We start from the raw sequence: 27,982 nt of genomic DNA, 5'->3' as shown, positions 1-27,982 counted from the left end.
TCTGCCCCCACTCAGCCTCACTCCCTCACTCTCTCCCTGTCTGTCTCTGTCCTCACACACACACACACACACACACACTCACACACACACGCGCGCGCTCACACACACTCTCACACCGCTCTCTGTCTCTCTCTCTCTCCCTCTCTCTCGTGCACACCATGCGTACCTGTCCGGAGCTACTCCACCACCCCATGCTGGATTTTACTCACGCGTCTGGCTGACTCCGACGCAGAGACAAGATTCTCGAAAAGGATACTCCCGACCCTGCTGAGATTTGATTTTTTTATTATTATTATTATTTTTCCTCCTCCGTCGCGTCGTGTTTTTTTTTTTTTGTTTTGTTTTTTAGTTGTTTTTTTTTTTTGGTGTTGCTGCTGAAGGCTGGGAGCTGTGCGTAAAGGTGAGTCCGGCTTCTGTCCCCCCCCCCCCTCCACCCCGTGTGTGCCGCTGCTGTTAGAGGGAGCCTGTGCGCGCAGGGAGACGGGGGTTAAAGTTTGGGGATCACTGATCTTGAACTGCTTTGTGTTGTCTTGCTGTGTGAGCTCGTCGGCTGTTAGAGGAGCCATCAGCTGAGAGAGAGAGAGAGAAAAAAAAAGTCTCGGAAGAAAGTTGGGAACAAAGACTGGTTAGAAATAAGGAAGAGACTCTCTGTTAGATTGATCGCTGTTGCGTATTTATTTATTTTTTCATTTAATATACGAGTACAGGAACGGTTTTCTCAAGGTTTGTATCTACGGAGTGATTTAGAATCCCCTCAAAGACTTCAGTCTGCGCGCTGGATGGAAAACAGCATTATTGTGCTATATAAATAACCTTGTCCGACCTTGTTAGTTAATCTCCTCTAATTAGATCCGCCCTGATAGTTAGGAAATATGATTAATAGTTGGCTCGGTGCGCCTGCCCGGCTTATCTTGGCTTGAGGAAAGGCACACATCGGTGTGTGTGTGTGTGTGTGTGTGTGTGTGTGTGTGTGTGTGTGGCTATCAGCCTTTATCTTCTGGTTGGAAACAGGAGCTGCCACTTAGCTCACTTTGGCCGAATGTAAATTTAAACAGCAAATCCGCTTTAGGCTTCTAAAAAAAAAAAAAAAAAAGACAAAGAGTGAGAACGCTGAAGGATTAACTTATTTTTTTATCGATGGTGTTTAAAGAATAGTTCTTTAAAAAAAATTTTAAAAAAAAGGCCTATATATACAAAATGTCAGCCCATCCGTGTGCTTTAAAAAGCAGTTGATCGCCGCGAAATAGTTTCATTCCAGCGCATTTAAATAATTAATACACCGTTCCGTCTCCGCCAATCAGCGCCGAGCAGGAACTGCCTCTGTATTGAGGCCCATTATCAGTTACCTGCTGTGTTGCTGTGAGCCCCCTTCAAAGACAGCTGTTATCAGCAGCTCAGGGCCATCAGACAACGCTTCTGATGCGCTGATTAAAGATCAGCGGGCTGATCTGCGCTGCTGACACTTTTTTTTGTTCTTTTAAAATTAAAAATTCCTCGCATTTTTACAAAGTGGAACAGAGCTGACACCCAGCTGAGTAGCTGTAGTCGGCTCAAACATGCAAGGGTGGGTGGGGGGGGGGGAGAGGTCGTCTTCCTCTGAGTGCTCCCGTGTCAGAGTTTAGTAAAAGTTCACGTTAAATAAATCCCAAGAAGTCCATCCAGTTAAAAATCTGAGATAGTAATTACAGCAGCATATCAGTGAGCGACGTGACTGTGTGAGTGAATGTCTTGAAGGTAAAATTCACTACAATAAAGTCAGCATGTTTTGCCTGTCGAGACACAGTCTGCACCACAAACACAGCACTGGTCCCTGTATGGAAATGTAGGGTAATTCTTTGTCTTTAAAGCCGGGGGGGGGGGGTCCACGGTTAAATCCCGGTCTGCTTGATGTATCTGGTTGGGGGGGAAAAAAGAAAAAATATATTCATTAAAATTCCTTCGCCGTTTTGTGCCTTTTTAAAAATGCTCTTTAAACTAAAGTTTTCACAATCTGAGCAGGGAGTTTACGGATCCCGGCACGCTTTTGCATCGGAACAGTAAAATGTAATAGGTGTCTGCTTTTATGACCCGTGGCCCACCTTTATGTTCATGTTCAGGAGAAAAAAAACTCTGGGCGCTTGTGTCTTAAATGTCTCGCTGCAGTTCTGTGTCTTGTTTCCTGTGTTTATTTTGTGACTGTAATGCCATGGATGTTTCTTAACAGTGTGTAAAGTCTGTACACAGAGCACAGTTCTGATCATTCCCAAATTTTTCTACCGTCGAAGCCAGCCTTTATTCACCGCATGCAGAATCTCTGAGAAGAAATCCAACGTTTCTGTCGCTGGATTTGCTCTGTTTTAGAGATTGAGCTGATGTCTAGAGCTCGCACACAAGGCTTCCACAGTGCTCGTCTGCTAACACAAGACTCTGTAAATGTCACTGATCGTATTTGTGTGATTTATTGCAGGGTTTGGAGGAGGAGGCCTCGTGCTATGAGAGTTGACTGTTGAGCCAGAGCCCCAGATACCCCGACTGCTCTCTGTATTCGTGTCCTGTGAGAACTGTCCAACCATGAGGAGCAGCTCTCACGCCCTGCCTCTTGGTGTGCTCACGGCTCTGCTGCTGTCTCAGGTCTGCTCCGGCATCAAATGGCTGTAAGTATTCTCGGGGGGGGGGGGGAGCCCACCGTCACTGCACTGCCTCACCTCACATTCAAACGCTGTCGAAAACCAGGCGACGTCACGGCGTCGCGCGGCTCTTTTCGCCGCCCGTTGCAGTGTTTTATGGGAGCGGAGGGCCCGTGACAGCCTCGAGAAGGGCCCCAGCATTCCTCGAGTGGCTGAGCGTTGTGTACATGTGTGTCTGATGAAGGGGACAGTAGATTAGCTGGCAGGTCTTCAGGCTGTGAACGGAAACTTCTTTGTTTGATTAACTTCGATTAGCTTCAGTCAAAAAAAGGTGGTGGTGGGGGGGGGGGGTCCATGTGTGTGTTTGTGTTCGGAGCCCTCAGATCAAGCGCGCCCCTGACGTGCAATTAGGAGATAGGCATAGAAAATAAGGCAGATACGACGAGGCGCCGTGGCAGCGCCGACAGTGCCGCTGATGTCACTGCTTACTGCGTGCGTAGTCAGGCCTCAATCGGGGTAAAAAAAAATAGTGTGCCGTGGAAGGAAACCGATGCCATAAATGTTGACACCGACGCTGATTGCTCAGGCTGAGCACCAGACTGTTTTTAAGTAAAAGTAAACAATAATTTTCTCAATAATGTTGGAAAGTCCGTAAAAAAATTCCCGACTTGCTATTTTTTGAATTTATTTATGTTTCAACCGAAACTGTTGGGCTGTTTTTTGTTTAAACCCTTTGAGGGTTTTTTTAAAAAATTTTTTTACCACAACTTGCATGTGCTGTTGTATATTTGAAGAGTTCATTTGTTAAAAAAAAAAACAAAAAAAACAAAAAAAAAACAGATACAAGCTGTTCCCAAAGTGAATGATCCAACACCAGTTTGATTGATGTTGTTCAGTAAAAAACACAGATATATCCGTTTATGCAAGTGAACCCTTCTTTCCGGAGTCTGTGTCCCTGATCATTGTGTCTGAACGTGCTTATCGCTGAACACGCGGCTTTCTGCGTTGACTTAAGCAAGACCGTCCACGCCTCTTATCAGCACAAGTGGTTGTAAATGCTCACAGCGGGGAAGACTTAAGCAGATGTGCCCATGAGAGCTGGGATGGCATGTGCTAAATCTAAAGCGAGAAGTCCTCCGGTCTTGATAATGCACAGCGGTGCAATGCAGAACAGATGCGGCTGTAAACACCTGTGAGTGCCGGGTTACCACGAGCCCAGTGGAGTCACACAGCTTATCATTGGGCACAGAGCGGCGGCCCCTCGGCCTCCTAATGTAAAACAGGCCACGGGGGCTGCCTGGTTCTCACGAACTCGCGGCGGAGTGCGAGGCGCGAAGAGTCGAGATCAGAGCTGACCTGCTTCGCCTGTGGTGCCTCTATTAAGTTAATCCTCAACAAATTTAAATTGCTTGATTCAAATGTATGCATCCTTTTATAGTCTGTAAACAGGCGATTGATGTCAAACGGAGGCCACAGAGGACGACGCTTCCTGTGGTGGAAAATGGCAAGAGATCTATATGGCTTTTTTTTTTTTTTATATTTGACTGTGGATCAGAATTTATTGGAGTTTTTATATTTTTTGGCTGATGTCGATGCCTCCTCTCTGCTTAACAAAAGGAAATCCATGTGCCAAGATCGTGTCACTTATATTTTATGGATCCGCAGCTGAGTCTTCTTTGGGAATTTCGTGTGATAAGTTGTTCTTTTTCGGCGCGCCGTGCCAAAATACTTCCCTGATTGAAGCATTATCTGTTTGGATTTTCAATTGTTTGTTCAAAGCCAATGTGGACCTCAAATTGCTAACACACCACTGCAGCGTAAACTCCCAGCATGCCTTGTTATTCCCATAAACGTGATAATTTCACAACACATAAAACAGAGACCCGTGATTGGGCAATCGCCCCATTGTTGTCATCGCCGCCGCAATTGAAGATGAAGAAAATGTATGGTTGAATGCATCCTGACAAATACCTCTTGTCTGTGTTTATCGCAACCTCTCGTCCCTGCAGAACGCTGTCACACACCCCTGCGTCTTTACACATCAACCAGACCCAACACTGTAAGCTGCTGCCCGGGATGGTGTCCTCGCAAGCTCAGTTGTGTCGCAGCAACCTGGAGCTCATGCAGACCATCATCCAAGCGGCCCGCGAAGTCAAGAAAACGTGCCAGAAGACCTTCGCTGACATGCGTTGGAACTGCTCCTCAATCGAAATCCCCGCTGAGTCCCCGAAGTATCGACCAGACCTCGACCGAGGTATGATTATACACAGTGTGGAATGACAGTGTGGACAAGGTTTTTTTTTTTTTTTCTGACATATTCATAGTCATGCCTGACATTCACTGAATATCTAAAACCGAGGTCACTGAGAGCTGCATGTTTAGTGCAGCTTAGTTTACAATAACTGGCGAAACGATCCCCCCAGGCCTCTGAGAGTGGCTGTGCTCCGACGCCACAACGGGTTTATCCGCGCCGCGTGTATTAACGCGACAGCCGCCCCGAAAAACTTTAACACGCGGTCACATCCGTTTCATAAGTGAGGCCTAGTTTTAAGATGACGCGCTGCCTCATCTTTCCCCTTCTCGTGCTGCCAGCAAAATGATTCCATCAGTCATTCTTGTGGAGGTTACACACGGCTCATGCTGTTACTGGAGAACACACACACACACACACACACATCTGTACTTTCTTTAGGATGAAATAATTGACTTGCTATTTCCAGAGTCCACAGCTTCATCTGACTGTGTTGCGCTGCAGTCTGACTCTGCTGTTTGCATTGCCAGAGGGACCTTGAAGCGAGCCAGAGACAGTTGGAGGGTTGTGGGTGGGTGTTGGGGGGGGGAGTGGGCGCAGAAAAGGACATGGCTGCCATTTACCGAACGAGCAGTCCGCACCGAACAGGAAATGGCTCATCTCTGTCAAGGGATGGCTTTGATCTAGGCAGCGCACGGTCATACATGATTTCTTCCCTTACTTCAAATTGCTCCTCGGCCCCTCCGGCATGTGTGCTTTCCGGGGGGGGACGCACATCAGCGCCGATCACATCAGAGCTCACTCTGCCTTGCAGCATGACAGGGCTGCGTTTGACTGGTTCATTGTTTCCCACTAAACAGAAGAAGGCTGAGAGGGAAGCAGAGGAAGGGATCACAGAGGAGTGTCGAACTGTCCGTACACGTTTTGATGGCTGGTATCTGATTTGACGTTCAGGCTTGGAATCCATTCTAATCACCGCGGATTCATGCTGACCACTACAACCTCCACACTTACACTTAAGAGATGGTGACGGCTCAGTTGCCTGTCTCAAAAGTATGAAATCTACCAGCGTCCATCAAAAACAAACTCATGTAAACCTTAAAAGAGCAGTTCGTCCAAAAATGTAATTTCCGTCATTATCTACTCAACCCCGTGGTGATGGAAAGTCAGGTGAAGTTTCGTACGCCACATAACATTTACCGGGGCTTCCCAGCAAGAACAGTGTTACAGCATTCTGCTAAACAACTGAAGTAGGTTGAAAGTTGTTTTAAATCTTAAAAAAAAAAAAAAAAACAACTTAAAAATTGCGTGAAATGGCTCCATACGGCTCGCCCAGCGTCATCCGAGTCTCCAAAAAGCCCCGAGATCCCAAACTGATTCAACACGACATTATTTACACCCTTGACGCGCGGTCGAGCTTGTGCACCCACGTCAGGAGGAGTGCGGTTTTCCAACGCTGCTTCGCAGTCAAGCTCGAGAAATGTTTGTGGACTATGAAACTTCACCTGACTTTCCCTCGTCACGGGGGTGTGTAGAGATTGACTGAATTTTCTTTTTTTTGAGGAGGAATTGTTCCTTTAAACACAATCAGAGAAAATATTCACACACTGCACTGGCAGCGCCCTATATCCAGTAAATATTGTTTATTTCAAGTTTCATAATCAGATAATTGTTCCGTCTTTGTCTAGTCTAGAATGTGTGTTTCAGACTGCTGGTCAGACAGAGTGAGAAATTGTTCTGATGATGTCAGCTCAGGCTTTGGGAAACTTTGAGAGGAACCTTCACTAAATTCTGACATTTTAAAGACCAAAGATCTCTCAGTTGACGACACATAATGACTGTATAGAATATATACCTAAAGATATAATGTGTAACATTTCTGCATCAAATATCTAACAATGAATAGACCTATTTTGTGTACTTACGTTATCCTTAATGTTCAAGACAGTGTTCAAACCCAGCAAAATCAGTAATTTAATTCAAGGTAACTGCATTTCAATTGACCGTCTGTCGCTGTAACTTCTGATGGTACGTCAGAGAGTGAGGAAGGAAGTTGGTGAACGGGACTTCACAGGAAGTGAATAAAACTTTAAAACACTTTTCTTCCTGATTTACATTTCATGATGATTTCATCATCAGCAGTGGTGGTTGTTCAACAATAAGGACAACAGCTCCCACGATCCCACACTATTTACATTTTTTGTAGTGTTTTAAGCGAGAGACCCCTGGTGCCAGAAACGGCAGAAACGTGTGCTTGTCAGTGTCAGCACTTCACTCGAGAGGAAATGATCATTGAACGACTCTGACGTCTTCCTTTTTTACCCACACCATCGGGGTTTGTTATCTTTTTTTTTTTTTTTTAAAAAACCAGGAACAAGAGAGGCCGCGTTCGTCTACGCCCTGTCGGCAGCGACCATCAGCCACACCATAGCTCGGGCGTGCACCTCCGGAGATTTGCGGCTGTGCTCGTGCGGTCCGATTCCCGCGCAGATCCTGGAGCCCGGCTATCGCTGGGGCGGCTGCGCTGACAACCTGCACTACGGCTTGATCATGGGCTCCAAGTTCTCTGACGCTCCCATGAAGATGAAGCGCGCGGGCTCTCACGCTAACAAGCTGATGCACCTACACAACGCTGAAGTCGGCAGACAAGTAAGCAAAACGGAGTGTTTTTACTCGTTACTTTTTTTTAAACTTCACACTGCGGTTGCTGTTGTAAATGTACCAGGGTCCCACACAGAGTGAGCGCCATCTGACCTGCGTGTCCTCTGTCCCCCGTGTCCAGGCATTGAGAGACGCGCTGGTGATGAAGTGTAAGTGTCACGGCGTGTCCGGCTCCTGCTCCATAAGGACCTGCTGGAAAGGCCTGCAAGACCTGCGAGAGATCGCCATGGACCTGAAGACCAAGTACCTGTCTGCCACCAAAGTGGTCCACCGGCTCGTGGGGACGCGCAAGCAGCTGGTGCCCAAGGACATCGACATCAGGCCGGTGAGGGAGAACGAGCTGGTCTACCTGCAGAGCTCCCCGGACTTCTGCTCCAGGATCGACAAACAGGGCTCCGTTGGCACGCAGGACAGGTGAGACTTTCGACTGTGAGTGTGCATGACAGTGGAGGAGGGGAGGATGCTTGGTGGTAATGAAAGCTCTCGGTGGTTTGGCTTATAAGCATGACTCATGTCAGTGACAGCTAAGCAGCTGACACGTAGGAAACAACCAATTCTGAATGGCTGCTCATTCAGGATGTTGACTCTAGTGAAGTGCCTTCCTGCCTCGGTGGCACCGCTGAGTTTGCTGGCCGGCTGATAACCAGCAGGCCCCCTGAGAGCGCTCCGTCTGTGGCCTGTCTGAGCATGTGTCACTGGAAGGGCTGCGGTGACTGGAGTCGTTGTCCTGCTATCTGATACAATGACTAATGCAGTTATTCTTAGGACTGAGTGCACTCGAGCTGATATCGATTGGGAAAGGGCCACACAAATGGGGAAATAGTTACGGGTACATCCCCCCCCCAGAGATAAAGTTTTATTTACACTGTTCAGCTCCAGTGTTTGAGTTGGGACAGTGTGAAGTGCTGCTGGTTCACAGGGAAGCTAGGAGCCCATTAGTCCAAGGGGGTCTAACTCAGGCTTAGATCCGGCTTATGAACCCATTAATGATTATATTGCGTACGTGAGGGCCCTCAAACACCAGGCCGACAGTCGGCTGTCAGCCATTGTTAGGCCCATCGGCGAGTGTCTGTTGGTCCAGTCATTGCATTGTGTCTGTCGGCACTAGTCGGCCCTGGTCAGCAGCTTTCTGGCTTATGGGGGAAATTACTCTGATTGGCTGTTCAGTGATGCAAATCAGTGCAGAGGAGATAGAAGGTAAAAGGAACAGGGAGGGCCCATCAAACCCGTCGCTGTAGCATCCATGATTTCTTTATTTGTCGCTGCCGCCACTTTGCCGGTGTCATTTGGGACTGTCTTTCTTTTCTATTAGCACGGTTAGTGTCTAAAAAAATACTGCTTTATCAGGACAAAGTTGACCTGTTTCCCTTTCTCAAACAATATATATATATATATATATATATATATATATATTTGGGCGGGACACAGGAGACTTGAGTCGATGCAACAGTCTTCATTGTTGTCCTCAAGGAATCTTCCCCTGAAGAGTTTTTCCTGTTATAAGTGGAAACACTTAATTTGCTGTGGACAGTGTCAGGACAGTTGATTTAGTTGATTTTCTTTTTAAAAATGCAAAAAAAAAAAAAGTTTTTAGAAAAAAGGTTTAACATCCTTTTGAATGTTAAAAACAAGACAAACAAAAGAATTCCACTGTGAACATCAATCAGCTAATATCAGAGAATATCCCGCAAGCTTATCGAATTTCCCAATTTTCCGTATTTCCAACATGTTTGCAGAGAAAAACAGATCATATCTCAGGCTTCAGTTTGGAATGGTGTGGCACTGGAGGCAGATTTGACTAGTGTGGTTAGTTAAAGGAGTACTTTGATGTCTTGGGGAAGACATTTATATCAGAAGAGAAAGCTCTTCATTGACTTAGTGTTACCCTGTGGTATTACTGTCGGTGCTGCGTTCACAACATGGCTACAGTGAGCTGTCCAGAGCAAAAATGGATAGCACAGTGAAAGTGAGGCTTTTAGGGAACCAGTCTATACACAGATGGGGTCATTTTTCTGCAGCTTTACACCGTGTAATCAGTATTTACTTCAGAGTGATAAGTTGAAAGAAAAAAGTTTGTCAATGGCCAGTTGAAGTGTCTCTGTTCACACATATAAAAACTTGATCTCATGTAATATCCCCAACACAACCCCACTGACTGACCGCGTTTCAGTTCGTTGAAGCAGGATAGCAAGCAGAGAAAAGTTCTACTAAACGGCGCATGATCTCGTTACGTGTTATAAATATCATCCATCATATGACTGTCATATCATGTGTTCCTTAGCCGTAAGGCCACTCTGCAAGATAGCCAGGAGACATGCTCCATGTCAAAGACACTCACTGTGCCCGGCGTGTCCCCACGTCTGCAGGCTGATAGCGCTGCAAGCAGCCGCCGCGAACACGTCTGCGACATCAGTGCATTTGACCAAATCATGAGGCGGCCGCTTTGCTGCCATCATGACATGGATCATCGACGCCGACGCTTGCATATGAGAGCGCGTGCGTGGGTATCGATTATTTCCGAACGTGCGGAGGAATTCTCAAACCCCGATCACGTGGTTTTCAGTTTAGCCGTCTTTAGCCTCTGAGTTCTCTCTCTCGCCGGTGTTGTGCTTTCTAAAGTTTCACACTCAGACTGACCTCGTTCCTGCCTACGTTGTTAGCCCGAATCGCAAGAGCTGAGGGCAGGCTTTGTGGCCAACGAGATAATCTGGGACAGGGAAAAGTGAATTTTTGGCAGCTGTCCCCAACGAATTAAGCGTAATCACGGACGCAAAAATAAAGTGTCAAGGCACACTAATGAAGCTCGTGCTTTAGTCTTTAATCACATTACTAGATGGGAACTAGAGAATGTACTGAGCTGTCCTCCCGCTCCACCTCTAGCACAGCAATGATATAATGAGATCTTGGTCCTGACAAAACGTAATTGTGTGGGGGGTTGTTTCTGTCTGTTTCCCAGCTCCCACCGATCTAATAAACCTGTCTTATACTCTCAATGACTCTCGTCCCTCCTCCTCCTCCTCCTCCCTCTCCTCCTTCACTCCCGCGGCAGCCATCAGCTCAGCGTCTCCCCACGCCATGCTGGTCATTAACACTCTGCCATCATAAAACAATGCAATTATGTGGAAAGGGCAAGCTAAAGAGAGGGAGGGCAAGCTTGTGATTTATGGCAGGGCTATTCTCCGCTCATTCAGGACGCCTCGAGCTCCTGAAATGAGAGGCCGAGCGTCCGCCGGGCCAAAGACGAGGAAACAAAAAGAAAATGAAAGAGAGAAAAAAAAATGTTTGGAAGGAGGACGATCGCACAAAAGGCCAAGGCGCAGCGGCCGGTCAGGCGCTTTTAAAGGACTATTACGGGCTCTTCCCAGGCTGAAAATGTTTTAGAATGAAGCCGTAAATTTAAAACGCCTCTTGGACCGGAAACCAAACTGCGTCGCTCGGTCCAAAAAATTTTTCCGGCGGTCTGCGTTGCTGAAGCTGACACAAAGCAACACCAAACAAAATAGCTCGCTTAATTTCTTCTTTTTTTTTTTTTTTGGTCTACTTTTCAGGCAGTGCAATAAAACCTCCCTGGGCAGCGACAACTGTGACCTGATGTGCTGCGGCCGTGGCTACAACCCTTACATGGAGAAGCTGGTGGAGCGCTGCCACTGCAAGTACCACTGGTGCTGCTACGTAACCTGCAAGAAGTGCGAGCGGATCGTGGAGAAATACGTCTGCAAATGAGTCGACGCCGGCCGCAACCAGCCGGTCCCCCCCGAGGCTACAGATTAACCAAAGCACTACCATACCAAGAAGGCTTACTTTTGTCTTAAGCTTTAGCATGTGTATCTCAAGGAGAAACGGTCTATTCTTGTGTCAGTATCACTTTTTTGTATCGAGTCTCCGAGCTGACAGTTGGGCTTCTGAGCTTTTTTTTTTTTTTTCCCGCTTCACAAACCTGGAACGCGGAGAGTGTGGCGACAGCGCCGGTTTACGTGAAGACCGCCGTCCTCCTGGGTATTTCCTTTTTTTCTTGTTATCGATTATAAATTCCTCTCACAGGGATGTTGAAAGTCTATTTTATTATATCTCTAGTAAAAAAAAAAAAAGAAATAATATTGGATTTAATGCTGGAGGAGAGGGATTGTTTTTTTTTTTTCCCCCTCACTAGACTGAGACTCATGTTTTGGCTTCATTCCACGGAAATCCAAAGGGTTCTGATGGATCCATGCTGTACTTTTTTTTTTCGGTACCATTCAGCTTTTTTCCTCTGCAGCGATGGACAATGGAGGAAAAAAGGGAACACAAAGGGAATTTCAAGTACTTTTCAATCATGGAACTTTTTTTTTTTGTTTTTGTGGTTGACGTTTTTGGACTCTCGCTCATGTGTCCTGCATGGATCTTCGCATGGCCCGCATCCCTGTGGATTGAGAGAAGAGGAGCATTGAGGACTTTGTAAAACAGTGCATTATCTCCTTTATGTCTGACATGCAGTTCAAAATATATTCTATTTTTCATGAGCGTATGAGCTGAACTCATGGATTTTGTAAACCACTTTTGTGTGGATGTACATACTGTTATTTTGTATACTGAAATAAAGAAAGAAGTATTTATAAAATAATTAAATGATCTTCACATGGACATTTTTCTCTTTTTCTGTGACCTGCACCTTTAATAACGCGCCGTATAGCTCTTACAGCGTGTTGGCATGGACAAGCCCGTAACCTCCCGTCCTAATTATTTTTAAGCAAAGCAACATTTACTGTAATTCACTGCAAATCCAAAGTGTTATAAAAAAACAAACAAAAACAAACACTTAACCACAACTTATAGCAATGTGTGATTGTAAATCAGCTCAGCACACTCAGTAATGAGTTGCAGGGTTCAACCTGACAGTCTGTTGGGATCACTCTCTGAATCACCCAAACCCTGGGAAAGTGTTTGTTTAGGCATTCCACCCCCTCACAAAGGCCATCACAAAGGGATTTTTGTCACTCCTATCACGGCTTTAACACTCAAACACTCATTTGTGTGCGAGCCAGGCCCCACGCTGTACAAACACCACACAACAAAAAGAAGAAATTTAATTTATTTCGAACATGTAGCCAGACCGTTGGCCTGTCGGAGGGAACATACTTGGCTCGGTGTCGAGCCGAGATGTTACCCTCTGGCCAGCCTAGTGTCGGTTAAAGTGGTTCTCATGATTTTACACCGACAGAAATAGCTGTGGAGGATGTAGGACCCATGCTGCGAGCTCACATGATCCATCGCGGCACCAGCCTGCGCAGGCTGCACGCTCGCCGGAGCTGTAACACTTCCTGACCTTTGCCTGTGGACGCACACACCGAGTGCCAAAACAGCCCCACGCACTGTGGAAAAACAAGGCTGAGCGGAGTGTTACCACCGGCCGTTTATGTTTTAGAGGCCAATTTAATGACGCCTGTTTCACGGTCCACTGCAATTCATCTTTGGATACAGATATAAGTTGAGGAGAGCTGATTAAGTTCAACAGCAAGACTGAAGGGGGTGACTGCACAGTGGAGCTGTAAGAGGTCTTAAAGCAGACGCAGGACTGACACGGTGCGCTGTGGCTTTTGGTTTTGGGGGCAGGGAGGATCTGTCGAGTGCAGGTGAGCGGGGGTCGGCTCTGTCTGCACACAGGCCCGTCCGTCGACAGCCTCAAGGACTCCTCAGCCACTGGCATTCCTCAGCCTGGTAGTTGGAGAGAATGAGCTGTGAATGGTGTGTGTGCATGTGTGTGTGTGTGTGTGTGCGCGCGTGCGTGTGAGTCCATCCACTGCTGTCTGTCACTGGGTTCACTGCTAACTGAAATGTGAAGCCTCATCTTGCAGACTGAGGGCTTCCACACCGTCCCTATGGACAGGTAGCTCAGCCACAGTCAAATGTTAGCGCATGAATAGGTTGTATGCAGGACGCTCAGATGTTACTCTCAACACGTTTGATGAATATACCACGAAAAAAAAAAAAAAGCCTGATGTTTGTTTTTGGAAAAGTGTGTCTTAAAAGTCAGTGCTTTCGAAAGGACACCAGCTGAACTCTTGACCCTGTGAAGAACACGCTGGAACCCGTGATCCGTCTCGCGAAAACGACTTATCTACCTTTTTCATCTTCTGTCAATGTAAGTCTGTCCAGGAATTCGCTAAATTCACGAAATTGTGCTTAAGTAAATGTTGAAATCCGGTTGATAAATTCATTGTCTAACTCCAAAAAGCGCGGAGTAATTTCATCAGGCCTCCGAAGATTAGATAGAGCCTGAAGTCAGTCTGGAAATGCTGACCCTCTGAGCGACCGCTGTTATCATTAAGACGTGCAACTATTCAGTTGACCTCTGTCTCACCCTCCTGAAATCTCTGTCTTGGCCGTCGTCCACACAATAAAACAACATTTCACGGCAAGGTCTGAGCGCGCTAATAATACGAACCTGTTGTTAACGTTAATTTGCTCCACATTCTTCCATTCCTCTATCTGTCGACGCGATGCTGTGGCGGCACGGCAAGAGTGACTGTGTGGAAAACGGGACTTGAATGGGCTGCCGTTTCGGCGGGGATCAGGTACAAACGGCTTAAGAGCGGCCCTCATCCGGGCCGTTAAAGACCTTTGTGTTGGAAAGGAAAACAAAACAAAAGCAAAGACGACAAAAAAAAAAAAAAACGGAACTAATCGCCGCCGCGGTTTCTGTTTCTTTTCTTCCTCGCCGTCTTTGTCCTGAAGTATCTGAGTCTCTCTTCACGGTTGGTGTGACCCCCTCGCTCTGTGGGAATTGCCTGGTAATAGAGAAGGAGAAGAGGACTTTTAATGGAGAGCAGTGAAAATATCAGGGGTTAATGTCAGCCCGGACAATATAATACCAATTGCCTTTGTGCTGCCTGCGGTCCAGATAACTAGCTGTGAATGAGAGAGACAAAGAATCTGGCTGGAGTGGTAAAGGCTTTCAGATGTACTGACCCGTACTGTAAATGGACTTTTGTGGACCCCACCCCCACCCCGACCCTCCAGCCTTTAAATAGGAACCCCGCATTATGTGCTGTTAAAGGCCATTTGGTTTTGTTTTGGTGTGAGTGTATGTGTGTGTGTGTGTGTGTGTCCTCAGGCATGTTGCCAGGAGACAGCAGACCATTCAAGGCATGCACCTTTCGAGGTAAAGACAAACCAATGGACAGCTGAGGAGCAGAAGCAGGAGTTTATGGTGTCAAGTCGGAAACTCATCTGACTGAGGTCGGCCCTCAGTCAATACAACGAAGATTTGAAGATAAATTATCTAACATTTACGCAGTCAAATGTACAAAAATGACTTGACATTTGTCGCGTTATTTGTTGAGCTGTGTGCTTGCCCGATCCCGAGCGTTTCAAACAATGCTCGAACCCACGAGAACGAGAAAACCGTTAAGTTCCCTCCAGGTAACCGTGCATTTCATCGTGAAAACGTCAGACAGAGAATGACAAGGAAAGTCAGCATAAATTACAAACGCAACCTGAGTTTAATGCATAACCGTGTCAATGACAACCGGGTCAAATACAGCGGCCTGGTCAGTGGTCGACGCTTCTAAGTTTGATTCTGTGGTTACCCCTCTAGTGTCACTTCTTGAAGTGCCTCTAGTGCAGTAATACAAAGAGCCAGAAGGGTCTTTTGGGGGCTGGTGAGATGTGTCATATTATAGTCCAGGGTCTGTATCATGCTTTTGACCAGGTAAATTTACGTTACGTGAGCAAATCAACATACAGGGTACAAATTAGGTAACATATGTCATGTTATAATCGATGTGCATCACTTTCGTCGTAATGTGAGTAACATCACTTACCTAAACGTAGTTATTTTAACCCCACCCTTTTCATGAACCTAGACAAGTCGTTTTGGTACCTGAACCTGACCAAGTAGTTAGGTAGTATTGCTAACGTGCCTGCAGAGCCCTTCACTCTGGAGAGGCAGCTTCATCATCAGTGGCGGTTGCTTAAAATTGAAGACAACAACTCCCATGATCCCGTGCGACTCCATGATGTCATCAGATTATGTTTCCTGCTCTTTTTAGATCGAGACACCCCATAGTGGCAGAAGCTACACATTGTGCCTTTAATATTTCACTGTGGAGACACTTTTTATGAACTTGCAGTGCTTTTACTCTGTGCCATTCTTCAATTTTATGCATAACATCTTGTATGTGTCTCGTGTTATTTACAGCTTTGTTTTTTTTAAAAAAAACATTTTTCTTTTTACGTTTTGGTCTCTGCGTGTGGTACATGTGTCTTTTGTTTTGTTTCTCTTATTGCTTTTTTTTTTTTTTTAACATTTGGACGCATATGTGACGTGTAAGTTCTTTACAAAGAGTGGAGCAAAACAAGCAAAAAAGGCGAACCGAGCCATACCTCCGTTTTAAATCACTCTACCACTCTTCAGCATAAGGAGGAACACGATATTAAAAACAAATCCTGTATAAGTGCAAACAACTGGCGAATCGCCTCTATCTACTGTAAGCTTGTTTATTTTATTTGAGCAAGACTAGGCCATCTGAAAGCAGAGATACAAAAGAATAACAAACATGAATCCTATGTCAACAGGACTGCAATATTACAGTTTAAACAGCATCATTTTTAGAGATGCAGGTCATAGTTAATTTCTTTCTGTTGTGAGTCTCAGGATGGTTTGTGCATAACGAAGGTCGGTGAACGGCTGAAAAGCTTTGCCATATATAGTCACGTTGCTGAAATCCATGTACCTATCTACATTTAAAAACATCTCTAACGTATTATTTCTGAGGTGTTTGAAAACTCTGCAAATCTAAATCAAAATAACTTAGTTTCAGTTTTGAGTTGCACGCCCTCCATTGACACACATAGGGGTAAAATATGCTCATCTTCGGACTAAACTTGACTTCAAACATCTGCATTTATACTTCCGTAATCTCAACACGCAGTGAATCACCGACCGTCTGGATGGCAGACCCTCAGTGTGGGCTATCGGAGAAAGAGGAGAGATGAAAAGAGCCGTGGAGGGAGAAAGAGCGAGACTGAATTAATAAGAATAAAAGAAACAGCGAGCTAAGTACGCTGGGAAAAGTAAACACTGGTCCGTGTAATCACAGTAAATCTGGCCGGGGGGGGGGGGGCTGACATAGCAGGCTGCGCCCTCAGTCGAGGAGTCAACAAACCCAGAGAGAAAAACAGCTCGCTAACTAACATTAGTGAGAGGGGTTAAAGAGGGTAGCAGCGCGGCTTTATTCACATGAAGATCAGTGAAAAGCCGCCGTGTTTACCCAGTGTCTGGCTGAGTTAAACTATGTAAACCTCAACGCATAATTCAAGGAGAGAGCTCAGGGTCACAAATGTAAAGACGACTTCAGTTTGAGAGGGTTTTTTTTTTTTTTTTTCCCCTACAGCGAGTGTGCGTCCTGGGAAGTCAGCCGTGTGTGTGGGGGGAACATGGCGCGCTGATTGTTTTCTGACATGAAACCTGCCGCTGTTTAAGGCCAGAGTGAGAGGAAAAACATTCGCCCCGCCAGCGACGCTACTATCAGCAATGATGATCTGATAAACGGAGCGGCCCGGCCCCCCCACGCCGGCCACAGATCAGTCGAGGCGTCGGGCCAATTGGCTTTTGCATTTCATCACCCTGCGTGAAGTGTTTTCTTCCTCTGTAATATTTTAATCTTACAGTCAGCTGTCATGTGCCGCCAAGATGACTGATGTCATGCAAACATATCAAAGCAAGGCGGTTAATGGCAGATATGAAAAGGGCGGGATATTAAAGAAAATATGAGAACAAAGAGGTTATGCAAGACTTGGTATTATTAGTATGAGTAGTGTTACTTTTCCATCTGTCAATTGATGCAAAGGAAACAATGAGGTCAGTGACATTTTATGTTTGCTTTATGTGTCTGCGAGATTTATAGAATCTTTTGTGTGTGTGTGTCACACATGTTTACTATTAATTCATTTATAGTAGTTTCATTATTTTTATGAACTGAGAAACAGACTTTTTTTTTTTTCAAGTTTAAAATCTGGAACCGTTTCAGACCGCCTCGTATTGATTCGCCGCTCTTTATTTTTAAGCACAGCGTGCCCTTTGTTTTTCGGGGTCCAGTTTCGATAAAATAAATGCACAAGCGGATACTGTTGGAAAAGGACTTTGTTTATCATAATCTATTGATGTATTGAGAACAGATGCGGGTGCTGTTTATGCCTAACAAATATTCCACTCTCTCGTTCTCCCTTGAGGCTTCAGTTTCGCGTCACTTAATACAGGAGGCTACAGACAACCCAGGTTCGAACCACAAACACGAGGACGGGTTCAGGGCTGGAGTTGCTCCTCCACTCCACACACACACACACACACACAGCCCTTGGCTTGAAGCAGATAGACCACATGGGCTCAGTGCACGGCTCAACTCCCCGCTGATCTGGATAAATGCCGCCGTTCTCTCAAGTTGTCCAAATGAATGAACGAGGCATAAAATTCAGACATTTCTTCCCTTCGCTGCAACTCGAGCGCATCCCCCAGTAAATCAGCCTCCGCCCTCGCAAATCTTTCAACTCGTGCTTTCTTTTAAAGGAATCATTTTTTACAGGGCGGGAAAGCGATAGATGTGTGGCGGGAACCAGCTTCATACACGCACATCTTTGTTTCAATCTCTCCTCCATTTGAAACATCAGGGTCACCCCCCCCCCCCTTCCCCTTCTCTTTAATTGCTTCCACATTTGTAAGCCTGAGTGAGGTAATACCATTTATTTGGCAGTGGAACGGGCAGCCAGCAAAGCCATTATGTGTGATTAGAGCTTATTGCAGCACGGATTTGATTTGTGAATTGTCTGATTGGTGACACACCCTGTGGGAAAAGAGTAATATTCTTTTTTTTTTCTTCAACTTAAGAATACCCAACTGGAAACTATGTGCCACCATCAATCATCAATAACCTGCTACTGAAAGTGAAACAGGTGCTGAAATATTTCAGTCTCCACCAGTTTTGAAAGGCAATATCAACACAGACAGATGTTGGCTGATCTTTTGTGCTGAAGTTGTGCAGCCTCTCTCTGTATTTTTTTTTTTTTTTTTTGGTTGTAAAAAAATGATGTTGTAGAAGAAGAATCCGTTGTTTCCCACCCTAGAATGAAATTCCTCGAAAGGAAGAAAAACAGGGATAAACTGTTTAAAATCAGAGATGGTTAAAAAAAGAGAACGTGATATTACTGTGGGTTAAATTCAAAGTGCAATATGTAGTTTTGGAAAACAAACTCAAATTAAGAAAAGTAACATTTACAATGTTGAAAACTTCTGTCTGAAGTTAGAAAGATGACTAATTGAAAGGGTTTTGCATATATAATCAAAGTAAAACAGTATGAAATTGTGTTGTGTCCTTCCAGAACAGTTGGTTTAGTCGGTTAGTTTAGTCTCCAAAATTCTTATTAAGTAGTGGTTTTTCCCCTCATCCCCAAAACAACAAAAATGGCTGTTAAGTATATTTGCTATTATGAGTAGAAAAGCCATGTGAAATAGGCTACTCAGTGATGTCAAATTAGATGTGCAGAATAAATAGTCAGTGAGTTCCAAGACCAAAGAGACGATGGCGGTCTGTCATTTTTCTCCCGTGAATATTAGCATATTAGAAGGTGCTAGCTAACCACTTTGGTGACTGTGCTAACGATAGATTGCTGCAGAAATGTCTAACGTTACAACTGCACTAGTGTTATGGGGAGCATAATGCCTTTAAATTATAAGTACAGTTTATTCAAACTTGGCTCTTCCTCTCGTAGTTTTTGTAAACAATTTATTTTTATATCTGACACGTTCATCTTGATATAAAAAAATCTAGGAAGCTGATAAATGTAACTAATATTTGTTGTGCATTTTTATTTTCTACTTGCATAGTTTACTTCAAATAAGTGATGGAATACAACTAACCTTTACTTAAGTACTATACTGGAGTCCGATTTTGAGGTATTTTCACTTTACTCCACTACGTTATTTAGCGAAGGATTGTACTTTTTACTCACTACAGTTATTCAATTATTATTATTTATTACTTTTACTTAGATATGATTATTTGGTCCTTTTTACAACATCACATAAAATGTATTTGTACTTGCAATTATGTGATTTTCTAAAGCTGTAATACACAGTAAATTAGTCTTGTGAGGTTTAGTCTTGTGGGCCAAAAACACCACCAAGAATATTATGAAATGTTGATAATGACGTCAGAAATGATGCCAAACCAGAGTCATCAATTGCAAACTTTGCAAACATAAACTTAGTTGAAAAATCATGTGAAGAAAATCAAATCTATTTCTATTTTCTTTCTTTTTTTTTTCTCATAACTCTAGGAATAGCAACTTCACAGAAACTGAGTGACGTTCGACTTCTCCTTTGGCTATTGGAGCTTCAGGTGAAGCTCTGAGGTGTGATGACGGCGCGGACACCCGTCCACTGAGCTGTCTGAACCGCACACCTCAGCCACAGGCCACAGGTTGACTGTGTTATACCTGCAGCCTGACGCCAGCCTGATTTACTAGCCTCCATTAGAGCTGGAATGACTCAGGCCTCGGCTTGGCTGTGAAATCCACACGCTGATGTAGCCAAGAGGGGAACAGTCGGTGTTATTGCACTTGGTCTTGACTCCTCCTCTCCCTGCTTCTCCCTTCTAACCTGCTTCATCCAAATTCCTGACAGCACTGGGTTGCACAATGCAATTATAGTTGTTGTCTCTTTTTGCTAAAAAAAGAAAGAAAGAAAGGTAATTTAATCTCGTTTTGGTAAATACCCCCTGAAACCCTCTTCTTAAAAACGTGCGCATATACAACTGTTTGGGTGGGCCCCGTTCAGATCTGTCAAGAAAATCTGTCTATGGCGCGCCAATGACGACCGCACCGCTTAACATACAGGTGTGAACACTTTCGAGATGCGCTGGGAATCCAGTCACACAAACCACATTAGTCGTTGGTCCCGGACGACTGCTTCCTGGCCACATTAGACACACACATGTCGTCTGTGTGAGTCGGAACGCGCTGCCAAATGCCATAATGAAAAGCGGAACCAAAGTCCAGATCAACGCACGACAGTAGATGCACGAAACGGGGCAACGAGCCTTTACATGAAAGGAAAGTCCAAGATGCTGCTAAATTGCAACAAGGCGGAGGAAACGGTGGAAAACTACACGAATTTCAGTTCATTGTTTATCGTACACGTTGTCTTGGTTTATGAGCCGGGGAGGTGAAGTGGATCAGAGGTGCACGCAGGATTTTGAGTCACACGTTGGAGTTGGCACGGACACGTGAATGCTGTTTAGCCGCAGACAAGCAGCTAGCAAACACGGCCTCTGTAACACGATGAGATGGTATTGTTCCGTGCCTGTTTAGTTTCAGGCAGTAAGTTTCCATGCACGCCATCCTTCACACACTACAGCAAAACGCTTCCAAAAAAATACCTTTTCATAGTCACTCATAGATACCAGCCCCTAAATATGTCTGCTTTTTTTTTTCATCATTATCCTCTGAGAAATTACGGAAAATGTCCTGTTTCGCAATGTTAAAGAAAGAATGTAAAAAAAAAAAAATCCTGGATCAGCACCAAAAGTTGATGGGGTCCATTGTGGGCCAAGATTCATTCCCCATCCAGATTTCATGGAAATCTGGATAATCCAACCAACAAATGGACACGGAAAACATAACCTCCTTGGCGGTGGTAATAGAAAAAAAAACAAAAAAACAAAAAAAACACGCAATGCAGGTTATTTTAAGACTAAACATGTGAGCTGGCTGCTGACCAAACCTCATCATTGTTCTGCTCTCGGAGTTGCCACCCTCATTAAAACAAATCGAAATGCAGCAATGGCGGGGTGGGGGTGGGGGTGGGGGGGGAGATGGATCTTTATTTGGGGAGGAATAGCTGGAGGGCCATTACAAGGAGCAAGTAGGTGCGAAGGGTTAAAGCAATTAGCACACATCTCTGTCACATCCTGCTGGGGAGCACATTTCAGATGTTCTGCCAGTGGAGCCGCTCGCTCCTCATTTCTCCGGCTGCCCCTCTCGTGGCCCTGCTGCGGGCTGCTCATTTCCAAGTCTTTCTAAATAGTCAAGTCCTAATATTTACTTTTCGCTTTCAAGCCCAGGCAGAGCGGGAGCCGGGCGCAAGACTGTCGGCGCAGGAGAGCGGAGGTGGCAGGAACTGATGCCCTCATTAATTCTGCAACGGGGAAACAAACATTTGTCCTTTCGGGGGCCTTGTGTGACTTTGCGGAGGGGCGCAGCTGCAGACTGACTGGGGCGGCCTTGTCTGTCGGGTTCATATTCGTATTATGAAGCTTATTGTGTGTGTGTGTGTGTGTGTGTGTGTGTGCATTCATGGGTGTGTGTGAGTGGGCCGAACTTTCCTGTTGAGCAACAGAAGAGGCTTATTTTCAGACTAGACGCCGGCATTGTCTTGGTGCAAAACACGCCGCACTGTGCTCAAAACATGTCAACATGTGGGTTGATCGTGTCGCTGTTAAACATGCGCGCGCGTAAGATGTGATCTGTCGGTGTAAAACACTCCATTGCAGTGCCTCTAATTGTTCTTTCTTTTCGTGTGCCTCGCCGCTGTTGCCCGGAGACCGGCGTGACCCCCGCACTGTTCACAGTAGAATGACAATAACATCGAGTAGAATTGAGTTTCCATGGCCGGCCAATCAGCAGCGCGCAGCACTGGAGTCAAATTTAATGTTTATCCCTCGGCGGGTAAATGATTAAGGAAGCCTTTTCTCTCCGTCGGCGCCAAAGTCTCAGGAACAAACAAAGACGGCACAATAACCATCTGCTGGTCCGGAGATGTCGGATCATCGCCGCCTCAGTCTCTCAGTAGGGGCGTGTGTGTGTGTCACAAACGACAGTGCAGATTTTGTTTTGTGTGCGCTGTGTTTATTATTACAGTTTGGCAAATTGGGATCAAGATGTATGACAGATCGTTTCCTCTGGTTTTCCATTCCCCTTCCCTCCATTCTCTCTCTCTCTCTCTCTCTCCCTCTGAGTCACTCCTCCGCAGTGGAACCAGACTATTGCCCGGGAGGATGTAGTGCATTCCTACACGGATCTGTTCCCTAAAGAAATTGCATCACCGCCATCGTTTCACACAGCGCACCGCAATACACAGCTGCATATGCGCAGGAGCAGCGATCAGAGATGCCAATGGCAGACACAAAACATGTTTGACGACAGCTTAATGTCGTGAGAAAAAACATTGGAAAAGAAAATATAAATTATCCCTGCAACTATGGAGCAATATAACTGTCTTTTTTTATTTAACACTATCTGCTAAGTACACTGAAATGTCATAAGAATATGGTTGAATTACATTTCGCGATTGACAAGGCGCACCCAGTTGACGCTTACTTCTCATGGAGGGTGCCACAGAGAAGGAAGAGAGCACCTTATCCAGAAGTGCAATTAGTTCACAAGTTAGTATAAAAAGTTTAAAGCTTTTTTAAACGACATGAGCTGGGAGCGTGTCATATCAGATAAAAAAACACACTGATAACTCTCCCCTTTAAAGTGAAAGTTCACCAGTCGCCTGTCATACAAGTATGAGATCTGGCAGCTTCCGAAAAACTGGAGTGCACACATTCAAACTATTAAAAACAGACTGTTCCAACACCATGCACTTAAAGGGTGAGTTCACCTTAAAATATGAATGCAGTCCTTCTTCACTCTCACTCATGCTTATGGAAAGCTGGTTGAAGTTTTTCTTCTGGTCCACAAAACATTTCAGCAACAGAGCACGACAGCATCTGAAGTAGACGTGGGAAAACTTATTTATTGAATTATTATGAAGTTAAACCCTCTCTGTAGCTGCTAAGCTAACAGCGTTAGCATGTACCCCATCTGCAGTGGGGGCACGAAGGTGTAAATGACATATTTTCAAATCAATGTGGGATTTCAGGGCTTCTGGAAGCTTGGATCATCCCAGACAAGCTGCATGGAGTCATTGTGTTTTTTTTTTGTTTTTGTTTTTTCAACATTTTGAAACAAGTCTTCATCTACTTCAGCTGTTTGGGAGAGTGAAGCAACGCTGTTTTCCTGTGGAGCTTCAGCTGACTGTCCATCAGCATGAGGCTGAGTAGACGGTGACTGAATTTTCATTTTTTTGGCGAACTGTTCCTTCAAAGCTTTTCGAAACAATATGAGATTTTCACATCACATATAACCATCCCGATAATTCGTTTTGATGTCGAGTAGATCCTTCGTAATTTTCCTTTCTTTTGCACTAATCTGAAATGAAATGAGATTTATTCTAACCTCTCAATCGCTGCGCACTTCCACATGGAGTGAAGGCAGAACACCCCTCACTCTTAGTACCTCTGACAGAGCACTTCACAGTGACGGACGGCCTCTTCAGCCCAGAGGCCCTCACACTTCTCCTCAGCCTGCCAACTGGGGATTAGCACTACAGCCTCGGCTGCTGGCCCTCAGCCCCCTCCACCACACCTCCCTCGTACCCAAATCCTTCACTAACCTTGGCGGTTCCCCCCTCCATCTGCCCCCGCCGACTCCAGCCTCCAGCATTCCTCCCCGCGTCACGTGCCCCTCGAGCCAGGCCCGACCCGATGCTGCCCCGGGCCGAAAGATCCGAGTACCCGCACGGTGCCAACATTCCAGCCTGACGGGCGTTTTGTTGGAGGGATTTCCTGTGGGCTTTCATGCCAACATGGAACAATAACTCCTGCTCAACAATCACTGGCTGTGACAGGTGGACACAAGGCCAGGGGCGTCCCACCAATCATCTCTCTCTGGCTTGGAGTTGCCACTTTGAGCCGAGTGCTCACTGGGAGGCCGTCTATATTTGCATGCGACTTTTTTTTCTTTTCTTTTTTTTTTTTTTTTTACCTAATTTGGTTGTCCTTGTTACAGAGCACAAACAGAGACTAAAAGAATCAAACAGATACGTACAGATCTGGACAGCAGGAGCCGGGTAATGCCAGGCTATCATCAAAAATCGAATGGGGAATTCTTGCCCTCGGGGGCCTTTAAAGGGGCCCCGAGAATGTTTTTCTTTTTCAACTGAGGTCACTTCTCCTTATCAGTTTGATTGTCTGAAGTCGTGCTGCACGTCGACCACACAAGGGCCATATTAGCTTTAAATTAGATCATGTTTAGCGCAGATAAAATCAACCGAGCCCCCTCAACAAGGTCCAGCTGTGTGTCCGGCTCTATTTTGGCTGGGGCGCTTGAGCGGGCTTTGATGAGGACCGTGGACTGAATATCTGAATCAGTCGGCCTCGCAATATTTCACCGATCTGCCTTTGGTCTATCGGAACGACTTAGCCAGACCCGGCATCTTGGGTGCATGTTAGCATACGAGGTGTTTTTAAAGAATGGAAAGTGTTAAAAGTTTGTGTTTTTGCATGAGCACTCAGCGTTCCCTCTGTCATGTCCACACACGCGAACACACTTCGAATTGGCTGGTTCCTATTGGGGCGAAGGTCAGGGCGCAGATGCCACTTAAACGGCTTTAATAGAGGCTGATTAACAGAGGACGAGTGGAGGGACTGGAGATCATTTGGAGCGAGTGAGAGGGGCTAGAAAATCCTGCTCTCCACTCATGCATTCTGTCAGATCTCCGCTGCGTCGTCCCTCGCGATCCCAACGCGGAGTCAGTAAAAGTCTCCGTAAAATCTTTGCGAGCCGCCTCCTCCCTTCAGCCCTGTCACGTTGCATTTGTTAAAATTTTTTAAAATTAGAATCAAACATCTGCACTTCTGAGGGAATCATCCTTCATTATCCTCAAGTCAGTGATTTCTGCTGAAGGTAAATAGATTCCGAGAAGGAGGTCAGAAATCTTCTCTGGGCTGTAATTCTTGAAAATGTCAGGGCTTCAATTGCTCTCAGATTCGCTCTTTCCTCTGCCAAACAAGACCAGAGTTGCTGAGGTATTTTGTGGGAGTGCCGGGACAAGAGAAACTAATTATTTTCGATGACACTTTCGGTCTCAAGCCTTGTTGGTTAGAGGAAGGGGGGAAGGAATTATCTATCTTTGTCGCCACCAGTCAGAGGAATGAGATGTTTTGGCCTTGAAGCCGGGAGGGGGCACAGGAGATGGTCCCCACATGAAAGGCTCCGTCTAGCTCTCTTCTTCAATCAAGGCTCGCCCTGGCTGGCAGGATCCATTTCACGTCTGCTCCTTTGGAGTCTCAAACAGCATCTTTGTTTGTTTTCTTCCTGCTTTTGTTTTGATAGATGATAGTCGGTTTGCTTGCGGCTGTTTTTTCAGTTCTGCCTCTCTTCACGTCTGACGTGGAAGGATAAATGGGCAAAAAAAGACTACGGCCCCGGAGACCATCCCTTGATTTTTTTTTTTTTTTTTCTGTCACTGCGGTGGTGCCGATCCTTCTCGTGGCATGCTATGTATCAGGTCATAAAGAAATTCCACATTAGCCGGGCACCGCTTGTTTACATTCAGACGCTGGTCTAACGGCGAGCCATAGCTCTCCTGCCAGAATCAATTACCTCCTTCAGAGCTGCGGCCGCTGCTAATAAAAGCTCAATGAGTCAGAAAACACCTTGGTTCTACACGGAGGGACGTGCCAGGGAATCAAACTAGCGTACTTCCTCCTTCTCCACATGCCTGAGCAATCTGTCTGAGCAGCACATTTGATTTATGGGCACCCATCGTCGGGCTAACCCCCGTGCAGCCGAGAGGGAAAAGGTTACTCCACAAATCCAAATTCTGATAGCTTTAAGTTTAAAACCGCGACGTTAGTCTCGAGGTCGTGTGTGTGTGTTTCAGGGTTTTCTGAACTTCTTTCCTCTCAACGTGGCCTCTCAGGAGTGTTTCTCTTGTGGCCTGTTCGTGCTCAGCCCCTCTCTTTCTCTCTCTCTCTCTCTCTCTCTCTCTCTCCCTCTCTCTCTCTTTCTAAATGCTCTACTGACCTTGCATTTTCCTTGTCTGCCTCTGCACTGGGTTCCAGCAGCTGGACTGGCAGCACTGGCCTCTGACTTGCCTCCATGGGGGCCATGATCATTTCCTGTGCACCCCTCCGCCCTTTCTCTAGCTGACAGAGGCTCTAATCCCCTCGGCTGCACTCTGCCTGCCCGTCTGCTGCCTGCCAACGTTGGGACACATCTCTTTAAAAAAAATAAAAAATAAAAATTGAAATGTCTTTTCTGTCCTCTGCCTTTGATTGAGATAAAAAGGTTGCAGAGTGACAGGTGCTTTTGATCAGTGTTTTAAAGTGTCTTAAAATCAAATGGAACGCAGCGAAATTAGCGGGGCAATAGAATTAATGAGTTCCATCCAGATGTCTAAATGATAACACCATGAGTTCCAGTGCCTTGACTGTGAAACATTAGTAAGCTGACATAAAACAGGTGGTTGCTAAATGCCTAAAAGAGAGTGACTTGAACATATTACGACACGGGATCAAATATAATGGAGTACTGACTATGTGGTCTATGTGGAATTTAACATACAAACCATGATGATAAATAGAATGCTTTGCTGTAGATTATCCAACATTATGCAACCCCACCACTTAACAGAAGTAATTTACTAATTAAACCTGCTTACATGCTATTAAGTCAGTCATACTAATTCAACAATAATACAAACAAATACAAGCGTGATCGGAGCCATTTAACTTAATAATGAATTGATGTATTTGAAATGGGAGCCTTTTTTAGACTTGTTATGAAGTTTTTTAATTGTGGTACTCTTTTAAAAGACTTCTTCTCACTGCATATATTTCTAATTGTCATAGATTGAAAAGCACAGGTGTAACTAGTGATGACAATCATCTGCTCTGTTGGTGGCCATGCCATGCAGAGACTCCTAATATAATATGTTCTTTCACTTTAGTCTATAACATTTTATGCAGTTACGTTTTATTTTAAGTACTAAAATAATCATAAGAATAGCGTCAATAATGTAGTTGGACCATAGGCTCCACTATACTATCCAGCCTGTTGTTTGAAAATGACCTTAGCAACTACATTTACGGAGCAGCCAACAACAGATCCATGCTGCATGGCGAAGTTACAGCTATCTTGCTAACTGTAGCTTAGCCTAGGCTACAGATAGCTAGGTGGCGCTCCTGCTTGGTTTCACTCTTATCTAGTAAAAAGCAGTCATTAGTTATATGGCTTCGTTTTGTACCGTTACATCATTTATTGTTGGCTAACATCAGCACAGTTTGTGATTAATACATACAGTTTGATAGTATCAAGGATCACATTAGCAAGTAAGTCCACAAACATATTCACTCAGGAAGTATTTCTCTACCAATAATGTTAGCAAGCAACCAAGCTAATACTAGCCATGTAGCAGTTAGCTGTAGCTTACCTACATCAGCTTAATCTGCCGTGTTTTCTTCTTAAAGGTCCCATATTATACTGTTATTCATCAATTTCACACAGCTGTCAGAGATCCAACAACACTGTATCACTGTAACACTGTATTACCCCAAACCCATACGTATTCCTGAATTTCAGCTGTCTAAAAGTTACTTAAGTGAGC

The 27,982-nt window shown here is 45.2% G+C and overlaps 1 protein-coding gene and 1 long non-coding RNA gene across 6 annotated transcripts; one reads left to right on the top strand and one right to left on the bottom strand.

Moving 5' to 3' along the window:
• The first annotated feature begins 22 nt into the window (after nt 1-22).
• On the top strand, nt 23-12,122 carry wnt11 (wingless-type MMTV integration site family, member 11). 3 transcript variants are annotated; one of them, XM_037118449.1, is made up of 6 exons: nt 23-400; nt 2,447-2,633; nt 4,616-4,860; nt 7,229-7,506; nt 7,640-7,932; nt 11,067-12,122. In XM_037118449.1, the coding sequence occupies exons 2-6, from the start codon at nt 2,551-2,553 to the stop codon at nt 11,239-11,241; spliced, it is 1,074 nt and encodes a 357-aa protein (XP_036974344.1). In that variant the 5' UTR covers nt 23-400; nt 2,447-2,550; the 3' UTR covers nt 11,242-12,122. The 3 variants fall into 3 exon arrangements, with proteins under 3 accessions (XP_036974344.1, XP_036974345.1, XP_036974346.1); XM_037118450.1 differs by lacking the exon at nt 23-400 and adding an exon at nt 609-723; XM_037118451.1 differs by lacking the exon at nt 23-400 and adding an exon at nt 1,616-1,734.
• LOC119030684 lies at nt 11,790-27,982 on the bottom strand. Of its 3 annotated transcripts, none has more exons than XR_005078373.1 (4): nt 27,809-27,982; nt 26,401-26,595; nt 13,940-14,282; nt 11,790-11,917 (listed from the first exon to the last, which is right to left on the bottom strand). It is a non-coding gene; the product is annotated as an uncharacterized LOC119030684 (long non-coding RNA). The 3 variants fall into 3 exon arrangements; XR_005078375.1 differs by having other exon boundaries at nt 26,401-26,573; XR_005078374.1 differs by having other exon boundaries at nt 27,813-27,982.

The sequence above is a fragment of the Acanthopagrus latus genome, chromosome 13 (genome assembly GCF_904848185.1).
Source record: "Acanthopagrus latus isolate v.2019 chromosome 13, fAcaLat1.1, whole genome shotgun sequence".
NCBI lineage: Eukaryota > Metazoa > Chordata > Actinopteri > Spariformes > Sparidae > Acanthopagrus > Acanthopagrus latus.
Note: the sequence above shows the minus strand (reverse complement) of the source record. Positions and strands in the feature narration are given on the sequence as shown.